General features: G+C 43.5%; 1 protein-coding gene across 8 annotated transcripts in view; it reads left to right on the top strand.

The window, feature by feature from the left end:
- LOC147015753 (transcription factor COE3-like) overlaps nucleotides 1–15,000 on the top strand; it is a 353,977-nt gene that overhangs the window by 44,352 nt on the left and 294,625 nt on the right. For 7 of the 8 annotated variants that reach the window (XM_085848249.1, XM_085848255.1, XM_085848250.1 and 4 more), the window contains exons 1-6: nucleotides 2,108–2,854; nucleotides 5,212–5,368; nucleotides 6,165–6,228; nucleotides 6,779–6,834; nucleotides 8,546–8,619; nucleotides 12,695–12,763. In XM_085848249.1, coding sequence (XP_085704375.1) covers nucleotides 2,724–2,854; nucleotides 5,212–5,368; nucleotides 6,165–6,228; nucleotides 6,779–6,834; nucleotides 8,546–8,619; nucleotides 12,695–12,763 — 551 coding nt within the window. In that variant the 5' untranslated portion in view covers nucleotides 2,108–2,723. Of the gene's footprint in view, nucleotides 1–2,107; nucleotides 2,855–5,211; nucleotides 5,369–6,164; nucleotides 6,229–6,778; nucleotides 6,835–8,545; nucleotides 8,620–12,694; nucleotides 12,764–15,000 lie in introns of those variants that run through there. The other variant, XM_085848257.1, reaches the window with a different exon arrangement.

The following is a 15,000-nucleotide window of genomic DNA, read 5'->3' on the forward strand; positions in this document are numbered from 1 at the left end:
GGTTTGTCTTCTTGATTTTTTTTTGTTTTTCCTGCCCAAAGGGTTTCCTTCGATACGATGTCGTCGTCATCACGGGAAACTTGGCAAATGAAACGTCACAAATGGCATGTCGAGCTCTGTGACTGGCCGTGATGCGGAGATTTCTTGGAATTTAAACAAAAATAAAATTATCTGATTTAATCGGATTACAGTACAACTGACGAGGGGGGGGGACTTTGGGGAAATGCGTAAACTTAGTTTAGCTGACCGTCGGGAAGGAATCTCAAATTATGATCTGGTATTGATAACAGCTCGAATCGTTTCAATAGTTTCAATAATTTCAATCTCATTACCCAGATCGGTTGAAGTCAAAATCGGGTGAGGATGCCAAAATGGAACTGATGAATGTGTGGTATACCAGGTATATACGAGTATGTATAAACACACACACACACACACACACACACACACACACACACACACACACACACACACACACACACACACACACACACACACACACACACACATACAAACACACACTGCGGGCATTCCGGGCATGTGTACGCGAGTATGTTTGTGCAAGACCTTTAACGGCCATAGTATATCCATCCTCATGGTACATGCACGTTTTCGTGCAGTTGTGTTTTCAGCGGGAGGTGCACGATGGCCACACGAGCCGGTGTTGGAGGGGGAGTGCGTCGTGTGGACGCCCAAGGCGATGTGAGCCGCGGGGGAGGTTGGTCGTGCATCGTGCATCGCCCGGGAACCTCAAACGCCTCGGACGGGAACACGCGTTTAAAGGTAGCGACGTGTTTCGGTAATTACAGGTATATATATATATATATATATATATATATATATATATATATATATATATATATATATATATATATATATATATATCTGCAGGTGTTTGCTCAGTACGTAATGGGGTATGGGCCGCACGGTTTGAGTAAACACTTCAAGCTTCCAAACTCGGAAAAGTGACAATCAGAGGTGACGTTGCAGACACTTGGTAAAGCAAACACTTTGACGTAACGACGAACACCTGAATGCTTTCTAACAGCTACAATGGAACAATCTTGAGTGACGACATAATTGGGAACAAGAACTTGATCGCAGCGGCAGGAAAAGAAATAAATGAAAATGCGCCTTTTCCTGGCCTCCAACACTCGTCTGCCATTTGACCCGAAAACATCGTGTGTTTCTCAAAGTTATAATTTTGTCGTTCTTTTCATGGTTCAACGACGCATTGTCGTTCTTTTCATGTCACCTCCACCTCCATCACGATGGCGATACATGAAGGCATTGCATTGTGTCTAAACATCACATGGCCGAGCAGTATGTTGCAAATGTTGCAGTGTCAAAATATCCTGCAAACGAGAGACTCACAAGAAACAGGCCGAAGAAAAAGTACAACAACCACACATATATATATATATATATATATATATATATATATATATATATATATATATATATGTTTGTGTTTTATACAATGTATCAAATTATATATATTTGTATATATATATATATATATATATATATATATATATATATATATATATATATATATATATATATGTTCGTGTTTTATACAGTATATCAAATTATATATATATATATATATATATATATATATATATATATATATATATATATATATATATATATATATATATATATTGAAACATTTTAAAATTATTTGCGACTCTTGGACCATCGTGAGAAAGAGTATCTCGTTCCGAGAACATTTTGAACAGTCCTTGCATGTTATTGAGTCTAAATTCCTCACGTCCACATAATTTACTCGTGAGCCCGTAAGTTATGACAAAAAGAAACTTACGGACATCCACAGGCCGCGCCATTTGTATTACAAGAGAAAAGGAGAGCGAAAGGGTTGAAGGGGAAAAAAAAAGAAAGAAAGAAAGAAAAAAAGAAGATTCGAGCGAAAGGCGCCTTTTCATCGTTGCTTTGGAGCGCGCGCTCTTGACACGTCGATCACGCGCAAAGCTCCGCCTCGTCCACGCCCATTGGCTGCATCCTCCGGAAGGCGTGGCAAAGTGACGTGAGCTCGTGCGGCGTGGACAGAGAGAGAGCGCGAGAGGGAGAGAGAGAGAGAGAGGAAAAGGTTGGGGGGACGTCCCTGCACGGCGCCCGGCCCCGAGTCCCTTTCCTTAAGGCAGCCCACGGCCGGGGGTGCACTCAGTACGCTGTTTAAGCGCCAGGGAGCGGGGCTGTTGGAAGGCGCTCCCAAAGTCCGCGAACTCTGCCTGGGACATTTTGAAAGCAATTTATTTGCTCCACGCCCCTCCCCTCTACCCCGCCCCCCCCAGGCCGAACCCCGCGGACGGAACGGAGCACCCTCCGGCTGTTGGCTCAATCGATGAGGCTCTTGCCGGCCGAGCGAAGCCAAAAAGCCCTTAAGAAGAACTAGCGAAGTCCCCCATCGCTTTTGCCGTTGGATTACTACATTATTCCGAGTGACCGAAGCGGCGGCGGAGGAGACTTGGATCGCATCGTCCCTGATTATAATATTATAGGAGGTGCTCGCGCTGTGCCGGACAAGCTCATTAATAATTACATTAATAATAACAGCGCGAGGAGAGGAGGCGCCTCGCGGGCGAGAGATCCGTTTGCGTGGCGCGAGACCGGGGGCACCGCAGAGTCCGCCCGGGGGCCGCGCGCGCCCCGCTCCCCGCGCCGTCCCGCGCCGCTCCCGCGAGCGCGCAGCCCTATCGATGTTCGGCATCCAGGAGAGTTTGCCGAGAGCCGGCTCCGGCCTCAAGGAGGAGCCATTGGGAGCCGCCATGCCATCTGTGCGTTCGTGGATGCACTCTGGCGTGGTGGACGCCACCACTGCGGCGCAAAGGTGAGTTTGACAGTCCGAGTGGTACTCGGGACGGGCACTCGTTACGCTGTCGATTCGCCGGACGAGCGGTGTGTGTGTGTGTGTGTGTGTGTGTGTGTGTGTGTGTGTGTGTGTGTGTGTGTGTGTGTGTGTGTGTGTGTGTGTGTGTGATGAATTTCGCTCACTATCCCTAAGTCACGCTCTCTTCTCCTGTCCCGCTCCCTCTGTCCACCTGGACACCTTTCACCATTAGCATATTTCTTGGACTCACTAAACCTGGTGATAAATATCAGAGATGGGTCGGGGGGGTTGGGGGGGGGGGGTGCCTTAATTTATTTTATTTTATTTTATTTTATTTTTCCACCTCAACCAATGACTTGACGCTGCAGCTCACGGCTGTGAACCTGGTCCGGGAGCATGTCTCCATCCACGTGGTGTCGCCCCCCCTCCCCCGTCCGCAGGGAAAGCCGCTGCTGCGGAAATCCGTGATGTTTATGAATGTGCACGTGTTCGATTATATATGTACCATAATCCCACGTTTTTCTCACGATCAATATATATCATCGTTTACAATGGAATATCCTTCTTGGAGGGCTCAGTCACCTGAACAATTTTCAACCTTTACCGTTTGATTACCATGGCAACGGGCAAAGTACCGAATCAAAGCAAACACGACATGGAAACAGTCAAAATGTATTTGCTGCAAATAATAATCGAGCGCATCGTGAGCGAATTTTTTTTTTTCCCCCCCAAAAAATTACTTTCGTTAACGTATTGTCGTTGGTTTTGGTTAGTAACTATTTAACTTCACTGCAGTTTTCGTTATACGAATCAGCACACGGCACCTGCACAGAGGATTTATCACCTTCTCGACGTTTACATGTAAACTTGAGATTCAGAATATCCCAGTACAGGAGGGTGTGTGTACCTGGGAATATTTTAAACATTACAGGTTACAGTCGGATTATAATTCGCCCTGTGTGTTATACTCAACACTGCACGACTTCAATGATAGGAGACACACACAAACACACACCGACATTTATATGAAATGCAAATATATATTTTCTATATATATATATATATAAATATTCATATACATATATATCTATGAACGAAATTATATCCCAACGTAAAACTAATGCCTCACTCTCTCTCTGCAGAGATTGTTTCCCGGGAAGTTTTAGTTTTTAATCAGTATAACATTCACCAAGACAATTTGGCTGCAAATCTCACAAATATATATATATATATATATATATATATATATATATATATATATATATATATATATATATATATATATATATATATATATATATACACACACACACACACACACACACACACACACACACACACACACACACACACACACACACACACACACACAACTGTGCAGGCACAAGATGTTGCGGCACAAAAGCTCCACATTATTTATCATTTTTTGGTGTTCTTACTGAATGCACGCACACACCTTTAATACCTTCAAACCCTGACCAAACCTCATGGGTGTTTGTTGTACAACAAAAATAACAATACAAATGACTGTCCGTGTGCAATTCGGTCATCGTTGTCTATTCAACGTCGTGCATATATTATGTATACCACGAACAATTTGGGAATCTCTGTGCGTCACGACCTACTCCGACTGATCCTCTCAGTCCTGACGTGGTGCATGAGGAGAAGGAAAAGGTGTCAGGAGGTGGGATGTGCTTGACACATCTCTGTCTGTAATTTGCGCTCAAAGTTTCCCTGCATTTTTTCCTCTCGCTCGGTGCATGCGTGGAATAGATCCCTGCGCGACCCGTGCTCCCGCCTCTGAAATCTCTTGTTTACTTGGCTGTCACCGTGAAAATTGGAGTCTGTCATGGAGGCAAACTACACGGCCCGCGACTGCGCTCGGCGATGCTGACGATTTCACGCTCTGCCCTTGCATTGTGCCGAGTGGGTGTCGCCGAAACGGTTACAAGGCGGAGGATAAACACCAGTCCCCGGGTCTTGAGAATTACACGAGTCGGGCTCATCTGGAGTAGTGTGTTGCCAGTTGCGGGCTATTCTTAATCATTTTGTTGAGTTTGCATATCTATCTGCCTTTGTGCATATGTATAATGTGCTATTATCGAAGGGCTTCGGTCTCTACCTCCATAATGGGCCAGAACATTACAACCGTTGCTTTTATATGACGGTCAGATCCCACAGCTTTCTGACCGATGGTGATATAACATCGTGGCCACAGCTTTCTTGTGGGGATGGGATGTGACTCGGTGCTTCAGCAACTGGTTAAGACACCGGTCATTGACTCCACAATGGACCAGAACGTCAGTTCCTGCATCCATAACCCTTTTCTCCTTTCCAACCCTCGGGTGTCCTCGCAGTGGCATCGCATTGGCGCGAGCGCATTTTGAGAAGCAGCCGCCGTCGAATCTACGGAAATCCAACTTCTTCCACTTCGTACTCGCACTCTACGACCGACAGGGTCAACCCGTGGAAATTGAGCGCACAGCTTTTGTGGACTTTGTGGAAAAAGACAGGGTGAGTGACTTCTCTTTCTCCTTTGTACACACTCTCTCCATCCGCCTTCACTCGACCTATAAACTTGAAGATCTGTACGGTGCTCCACCATGAACCCCTGAGGATCTGTATAGGGGAGTTTCACCATGAACCGGCTCCCATATTTCAACCCGCACCTCCAACCTCGCTCATAACTGGTAAAGACAGTTAATATCCGAAGTCTCAGCTATGGTTCTCGATATTTTATTTTGCACACTTACACGAGTCATGCTTTCGGATAAATTGTACGAAAATTGGCTTTTATGAATCCACTGTCATACCGTCACACTTTCAGAAGCTTGACAACCCACACTTGCGTTTCAAGCAGCAAATTGGAATCTAAACACAATAAGCTGCGGTTAAGGCAAACGAAATGCATCCTTTGCCCTTTTGTTTTTGCGCGGAAGTAATGCGCGGGACAGAGTCTACGTTTAAGATGTGGCGCACAGAATCGAGTGCTTGTACTTGGCAAATTTGATACATGCACTGTCAGTCTTTGGCGAATAAGCACTCACATTTTCATTGGCATTTTGCTACAGCTATGTACAGTGTGTGACGTAATCTGATACGTAGGACCTGTTATGATTTCGGTCGGAGAACATGGTGGTAGGCCGTCCTCTGGCATAGCGATTCTCTCCACCAAAGGTCACCTCCTTATATAGTATCACACAAATGAGTACAACAATTATTGCAATTGTGATCAAAAGAAACAAGCTATTTACTGATGCTGTAATATATATATTTTTTAATCTCCTTTATCTCAAATGCCCTATTGTAGGAACCGAACAATGAAAAGACGAACAACGGCATTCATTACCGGCTTCAGCTTTTGTACAGCAATGGTAAGTTACAATAAAGTGCAGTAAAAACATTTCACAAACTTGTATTCGCTCCTAATTCGCTCGTACAATTTGAGGAAACCGTGGCCAAACGCTTTATGCTGGTACACGGAAAATGGGCACGGGAGATTTGATTTGGAATGGAGGTGAACTCGGAATGACATCAAAATTCGATGGCGAGTGTTTGTTTAAGTCTGCGGGAGGTATTTGATTAACCATAGCACTTTGGAATCGCTAAACAGTGGACTGTGGGGCTTGTTAAGGGGATTTTGGCCTTGAGTCCACTAGAGGCGCCTTTGGGAGACTGGTGTCGTCACTGCTGGCAGAAAGTGAGAGAAAAGGGAATTTGCAGTGCTGCGCGACCTCTCGGCCCATTCTTGTTTGGCCACAGTACCTTGATCACTTAAAAAAAAATCCTGTCCGTAATACCTGATACATATTAGGAGAGCATGGAGGAACCCCACGACGTTTTATGCTATAGACGCAAAGTTATTTTGATGCACGCAAATTACACAACTCCCGTCGATGCTAACAATGCGACCTGTGCACACAGGTGTGCGCACGGAGCAAGAGTTGTACGTGAGACTGATTGACTCCATGACCAAACAGGTGAGAGAGTCATGCTGTTCGCACCACAGTCTGCATGCATCGTGCGTGCATTTCTGGAGTCGGACATATTCGTGCCCAGTCTCACGCTTTCAATGTACGTGTCATACGTCATCACGTTTGCACGCTTTTTTTATTCATTCCTTCATTCCTTCATTCATTTATTCGCTCGTACTTCATTAATCTTTCCTTCGTGTCTGCACATTCGCACCCGCGGGCCGCGTGTGATGTGATTTGCTCAGTTCAACACATGATTATGATCCTTCTTGGCAATTTCCATCTCTTGTACACGACAGGTCAAAATAATGTGACGTCATTTAATCCCAAAATCGAGTCGATAAAACGTACTCTCTGAAAAAGAAAGTTTAGAATCTCCGTTGGCATTTCGCTCATTTGCACTAAACTATTGAGCGTTATTTGAAGAGGCAGTGATCTGGTTTCAAACTTTGCCCGTCTCCTTTGAGCGTTGACATATTCGCATCTTGTTATTTTCGAGCGCTTAATGACATTTGCATTTGATTCGCTTCCCAATTTTTTCCCCTGGAATAAGTAGACCGCTGGCGTGGAACACTTGTAATTAGCAGTGTATTATTTTTGCGAGATCAATTTAAATGAGGAGTTTCCATGCATGAAAACCTGCTTATTGTCATTTCAAAAGGTTCCAGAGAAGGCTCGGGCCGCATTTTCCCACCGAACCTACGGCCGCGTTTCACGCTTTTGGACCGGTATGAGCAAACAATACGTGTAATCGTTTCAACTTCTCGTGTTTATTTGATTAAATCTGTCTTACTTCGCTATGACAGAAACTTTTCCTCCACTCACCCTCCCGCCCCCCGCTCCGACCACAATATTTAATAGTTGGCCACACGTCTATTTAATTCCGTGTCCCTGATGCAGAAATTTGAAGCAGTTTCTTCCAATATGACATGATTCATTTGCTATTTCATGAACTGCGAAATAAGGTTTTCAGTGTCAATAAACTTGAAAACTTTCTTCGACCAAGGCGTGCCCTCGCCTTTCATTTTTTTATCGATTCCACAAGGTGCACCTTTGACGCGTAAACGAAAATAATTACACGTGAATGGGACTTTGCGCATTGGGTTAGATTGGCCCTCAAAGTAAATGCGTAAAGGTCATGCGGACTGTTTAAAATGCGTGGCTAAAACATGTTTCTATCTTTATTGATGTATACGCATGTTTGTTTGACAAACCCTCCATGTAGGATTAATTCTTCGCATTTGCACGAGTGCCGGTTGCTTTGCGTAGAGTTTACGCAGTGCGTGCACTTTCTTTTTTTTAACGCACTTTTAATTAGTGAACCGATCGATAATAGTCCGTTAAACCGATGCAGCATTGTCTGGAAATTTGATATTCAGGATTTATTTCAGATTCCTATACAAACCTTTGTCACAAATACAGGTCATGTGTATCATATGTGTATATATATATATATATATATGTATATATATATATATATATATATATATATATATATATATATATATATATATATATATATATATATATATATATATTTGTGTGTGTTTGTGTGCTTTTTCAATGAATGCAATGAGACGTGTGTGTGTGTATGTATGTATACATACATATATATATATATATATATATATATATATATATATATATATATATATATATATATATATATATATATATGTAGAGGTATTGTGTTAATCCCCCTTACTTTTATTGCCAGGCAATTATCTATGAAGGCCAAGACAAAAATCCCGAAATGTGTCGGGTACTCCTTACGCACGAGATCATGTGCAGGTAGGTGCTCCCGAAGCATCTTATTATGGTTCCACGTTGGTGAAATATGATTAAAACATCAGGCCGATCCCACAGTTGGGATTATAGCCTTCATTGTGTTTCTTGTGGTACAGTTTTTATTTCTGCCAGAGCAAGCGGAAGACACGTGTCATGATATAATATGAATGGCTTTCTCACGGCATTCAGGATTTCAGGAGAGAGTGCATCCTGCACTACACATGGCTCAGAGTTTGATACTGGCACACGAGGCGCATGCAAAGCCAAAACACGCAGGCGCATGTGCGCGCGCGCACGCACACACACACACACACACACACACACACACACACACACACACACACACACACACACACACACACACACACACACACACACACACACACACACACACACACACACACACCCTGCCCCCAGTCCACTTTCCAACGAACTTGATTCTTGTCCTCGCTTGTTTGATGGATTCGCACCGTTGCTGTAAATGCTGTCTTTTGATTTCAGCTTGATTTCAGGGGCAGAGTTTCTGTACAAATAAATACTAAAGGTTCGTGGGTCAGCAGGCCTTTGACACCAGAGGGCTTAAACGGCGTCCCTCGAGCAGACGATGTGTCGGGGCGGCCCTGCTGAAAAAACCCTGAGACGGGCGTTTGTTGGGGCCGGAAATACCAGAAGCGGGCTGGAGCCAGCGGCCGCTCCACCGCCTGTGCAGGGGTCACCGGGAACCCGGGCAGCCGAGGCGGGCGCGGCGCCCCGGGACTCCGCAGGCGCGGCAAGGGTCGGTCAAGAGAACCGCGACCGTTGGGAATGCATGCCCTGCCCGGGCGGCTGTTTAACTCGCTTTCCGGCCACAGATTTCGAGTGTCCCGCACTAAGGGTGACATCTGTGCATGCATGATCAATTCTATACGTGACAGATAGTTTGAAGTATATTACAGTTCATTCGACCTCATTACCCAATAATCCAGATAGTGCCAGTGCCCATGGGTTGCATTCTAAAGTTGTCCTGTATGATGTTCGGCACTAGCCCACTCCAAATCAATGTACAGTGTGCATATATATACATATATATATATATATATATATATATATATATATATATATATATATATATATATGTACAAATCACATCATATTTTATGAAAAGCTCTACCTGCAAGGCCATTGAGCAGACACACTCGAGCGCAAGGGCACAGCATGCGGTGTTGCCGACTGTTAACTAGATTTTAATAGTATTTCATTTGTAATTACGGGTAATTTAACTGTCTCGTAAAATTTACTCCCCTAAATGGCTAAATACAGCAGTCAGAATGACCAGTGATGCTGCCTACACGTGATTACGCATTGCATCGTCACGCCTGTCCTGCTCCACGAGCTCAGCCGATCTTGTATCAAGATGGTCACAAATACCCCTCATATCCATGTGTTTGTCGCCAAAAAAAAAAAAAAACCATATGAGACCATTGTGAGATAATTTAACGCTTACTTACGCATGCCAATGTATACACTTGCGGAGATGTAATTTCTCAACCGATGGCCACATATCATTTATGACACCAAGCGCGTCACAGATCGGCGTGATGCTAATGTAATATGAACCTTGAAAATGGTTCGCCACCTGTACTGTCACGGCAATGTGCACGGCGCACTAAATGGGGAGGCTGCGTGCATGCTGAGCACGTGACTTGTGGGCTGGAGACCTGGCACATCCCACGGCATGAAATGCTCGAAATTGCGCAAAACAATTAGTGCCACCCTTTCCTCTATGACATAAAATGTTTAAAAGGATCTGCTGGACAGAGCTAACCTCTCGTGATTCTAGAATACTGGCCCGCTTTAATCGAGTAAATTGAATGATAATGAGAGTGATAGGCGTGAAATTGGATGATGTAGTGTTGGTGACGTGCCGTGCAATTTATCAAATCAGATAGGGAGGGTAATACAGAGCGCATTGCTTGCACTTATCTCTTCAGCTTCGGTAGGGGCTAATCTCGACTGCAGTCACTAAATGAATACAGACAAGTACTTGTAATTGCTTGAAATCACCATGATATATTGATTCATAAATGCGATGCAATACAACAGAATTTAACGCAGAGGCGAAGTCATTTATTACACCTGAGTGCTTTCTGGGCCGGGTGATGTTTTCGCCCCGGGAAGGGTCTGGTGGGTACAGGATCCAGGTGAAAGTTGCGGTGACACTTTGATGAAGTCCAACACGTTTACCACGATTTTTTTTCGGGCCACTTGTAATGCACCATTGAGTGCGCTCGATCTGCTGATTCTTTTATCTATATAACAAACCATAAGCCAATCATGCGACGTTCGCTCATTGTTGCTAACACTGGGACAATACTCGTTTTTGTAGTGGCTGATAAAATTTTCATCGTGTCTTCGCTGTTCCTTGAAAATTGCAAAGAAATGTGGAAAATAATTAATGTATCATCGCAGCACAGTAGCTTGGTGTGTCAGCGTTTGTGTGTGTGCGTTCGTGTGCGTGCACGCATGTGTACTTAATTTCACACAAACTCAAAGAATATTACACCATCGAACCTTTTACAAACACAATCACGATTGTACGGATTCCGCACCAATTTCATTTCAAGTACTCCAACAATATTCCCTCGTTTTATGCTAACCCCACACCCTGAGACTGTCGTGATTACCATTTCCTCACCTGTCCACACCTTTTCCTTGGAAAGATCACACGCCGCAAGCGGCATGCTCAGACATCAGAGCCGACGCACACAATAAGTGCCAACACTTAAGTTGATGAAGTATTTGTAATCTAAACAGGCAGTTTCCTCTGCTGCGATCGAGTGCACCAATTGCTTTTTTATGCTTGAAAAAATATGACCATTAAAATAACGTGAGAATTCAAATGTACATCACACATGTTATCAGCTCATTATACTTATAACATGGTCGTGTGTAATTTGTGGCACGGGGAAACAAAAATCAGAAAACATGACATTTATTATTTCTCATTGTTTTTCTTTTAAGCTATATGATTTAACCTTCTGAGATGAGGAACGATCAGAAAGCCCGTGACCAAAATTGAAGATGTAATTTCAAAAAATAACTCCTGATATATCAGCTTCAACTGGTGGTATAAATGTATTCTCCAGGAACAGAGTTTTCATTAGTATTCGTTATCGCTGTTACGTCTCAATGCGGACTGACTGATTATCTCTCATGTAAAGTTGACGAAACGTTTGGTGAACATTCCGTTTTTCAAGTGCTGGAAGCCTGTATATGGGTGGATGGGCATCATGCGGGTTGTGTGTGTGTGTGTGTGTGTGTGTGTGTGTGTGTGTGTGTGTGTGTGTGTGTGTGTATATATATGTGTGTGTGTGTATATATATGTGTGTCTGTGTGTGTGTGTGTGTGTGTGTCTGTGTATGTATATATATATATATATATATATATATATATATATATATATATATATATATATATATATATATATATATATATATATATATATATATATATGTATATATATATATATATATATATATATATATATATATATATATATATATATATATATGTATATATATATATATATATATATATATATATATATATATATATATATATATATATATTAAGAGCTTGGTGTTGGCGCATGGTTAGGGCAGCAGCTTGGGATCGAAAAGGTCCTGAGTTCAAGCCCCGTTGGGCCACTGAATTAATACACCAGGGGGTTGACTCAGCCTGTCATCCTTCCGAGGTTGTCGAAATGACTACCAGTATACTGGGCCGGTGTATACCCCAGTTAAAATCGGTTTTATCATATCCCTGTGTCGTAAGAGGTGACCAGGGTTGCGTCAGGAAGGGCATCCAGCGTAAAACATGTGCCAAATCACTATGCGGATCACTGATCCGCTGTGGCGACCCCTAATGGGAGCAGCCAGAAGAAGATATGTATATATATATATATATATATATATATATATATATATATATATATATATATATATATATATATATATAGATAGATAGATATAGGAACCCAGTGACGTCATGCTTTTCACCGGGTTTTATGCAGCAATAAAATTTCTCTTTTGCCCTTCAGTCGCTGTTGTGACAAGAAAAGCTGCGGAAACAGAAACGAGACCCCATCAGACCCAGTGATCATTGACAGGTAAGCGGTGGGTCACGTACCTCCATGTGTCAAGTCCCCCGCCCCCCTATACCGCTCCCTTCCGACCCCTCCTTCCCTTCCCGCCCAAACTGCCACCCTCCCGCGTCCACCTCGCGCCACATAATCTGCCCTTCTGTCGATCAGACCCTGGGGAGGGATCTGTTTTTGGGGGGAACCGTATCGTTTTCTTGATCGCATGAGAAGTGTAAGATTGCGAGTATTGCATCATTGCATATCACCTGCCGTGATGCTCCGGAATCGATGAATACGTGGAACAGACTTGGTGCGATTTTATACCGTTCTTCACTCCCATGTTCTATGGTATGCCATGTCGCTTTCTTTCTAAAGAGGCATTTTCATTCAAGTGTGGGGGAAAAGGTGTGCAGTGTATCCCATAAACAGGTGTCTTCATACCTGCCATTTATGTACTGCGATGTATTATGAAAAAAGAATATCCACCTTCCAGCCTTCAGTGGCATCCTTAACAGGAAGGTGTTTATGGGGGGGAGATATTTGATTTATTTATTTTGCACGATAATCTACGAAAGGTAATTTGTCATCAAGCATGATCAAAGTTATACGTGGGGCCCTTGAGACTCAGCAATTTGTGAGGATTCTGAGGGTATTTCAATGAATGTCATGCTTGGGTTGATTTGTGGAGGTTTGAAAGCGACCACCTGTAAAAAAAAAAAAAATATATATATATATATATATATATATATATATATATATATATATATATATATATATATATATATATATATATATTCCAGGAAACAACCGAAAAAGTATTTTCGAAATGCATTCAGAAACAAGTTGTGAGGGCATGGACAGAATATCTTAGACCTTGGAGAGAGACAGACAAAACGTGCAGACGGACCATGGTGCTACCCTCAGTGTGAGAGATCGGACCCAAAATGAGGGGTGCCATATCCCGTGGCCGAGTAGCCCTGCGGGTGCGATGTGATTATTGTCAGACCCGGCACCCTCGCACAATACGGATCACACGGCTCGCTGCTGCTCAATGGGGAGGGCCGCGAGTGGCCTCGAGCAGCCACGCTTCGGGCTGTACGCAGCTGTCGTGTAAGCTGGCAGAACGGAGAGGCCGAATGTGGTTGGGGGTGGATGACGAAGAATGTCCTGAACCCACATGATGAAGAAGGAGAAGGAGAAGGCAAATGTGAAGGATGATGATGATATTTAGAAAACCTTGGAAGAAATGGACTTTAGGGCCACCCCTGTTTACCTATTTAGCAGGTAAACTTGTAACCTAGTGGGATTGTTGATAGTTTAACGAGTTCTTGAAACTTCCATCAATTGAAGCTTGTAAATTTTACATCTGTAGGCCTTTTGAAAGCCAGTACTGAAAGAGGCAAATCGATTTGAGTCTCTGTATGGTCTGCCTTGAGCCAACAGGAGGCTATAGTCAGTGAATAACTGGGGAGTCGTGTGGGGGTGGGGGTGGGGGCTGTTATCTAATTTGGTCATCTATCCTCCATAAGCTGTAATTGAAAATTGTGGACTTCATTGAAGCAGCATAGGATGTTGTGGTGAGAACACGCACGGTGGGAGCTTGTTAGATGCTGCAGTGTGGTGCCCCCCTGCGATCTCCCGCTCGCATTGCCAGTGTCGTGCCACGCACTGATTGATGCTAGTCACTTCCCGCCACCCATCTCCTGTGTCGTCACATGGCAAAGCCTTTCCAGCCCTTTAGGAAATAGCGCGCATGGTCAGCGGGAAACTAACTTGCCGAAATTGTCTCCGAGCTTTCGAGATATCTCCAGACGCACTTGGGTCGTATCTCGTCGCTGAATCAGATAAAGTTATGAGCTCTGCCCCGGAGTTTAGCGCCATAATGGCAGTTTATTGCGAAGGATGTAAACGGAGATTTCCTCACTCAGATAGTTAATTTGAAGGAGTCCATGGAATGGGCGAGCAGCTCGGACCACTAGTAGGTTTCCTTTTAGGTATGCAATTGAAGCGTGACCAAAGGCGCCTGTGAGGAAATACTTTTCCACTGGGTATTGGAAATGAATCATTTTTTTTTCTTTCTTTTTCTTCCATCATCTGATGGAGGAAACGGAGAACACTGAATGGACTGATTGTATAGTCCCAGCGATGAGAGTATCATCAAGGTTGCCTTACTGGACAAACATCACAGCCAGGGTGAGCGCTCACTTTGTCTCTGATTCACGTTGATATGCTTCAAAACACATGGAAAGGATGGGCGATTGGGT

The sequence above is a fragment of the Eptatretus burgeri genome, chromosome 12, assembly GCF_056783735.1.
Source record: "Eptatretus burgeri isolate ZD-2024b chromosome 12, Ebu_testis_v1, whole genome shotgun sequence".
In the NCBI taxonomy this organism is placed as follows: Eukaryota; Metazoa; Chordata; class Myxini; order Myxiniformes; family Myxinidae; genus Eptatretus; species Eptatretus burgeri.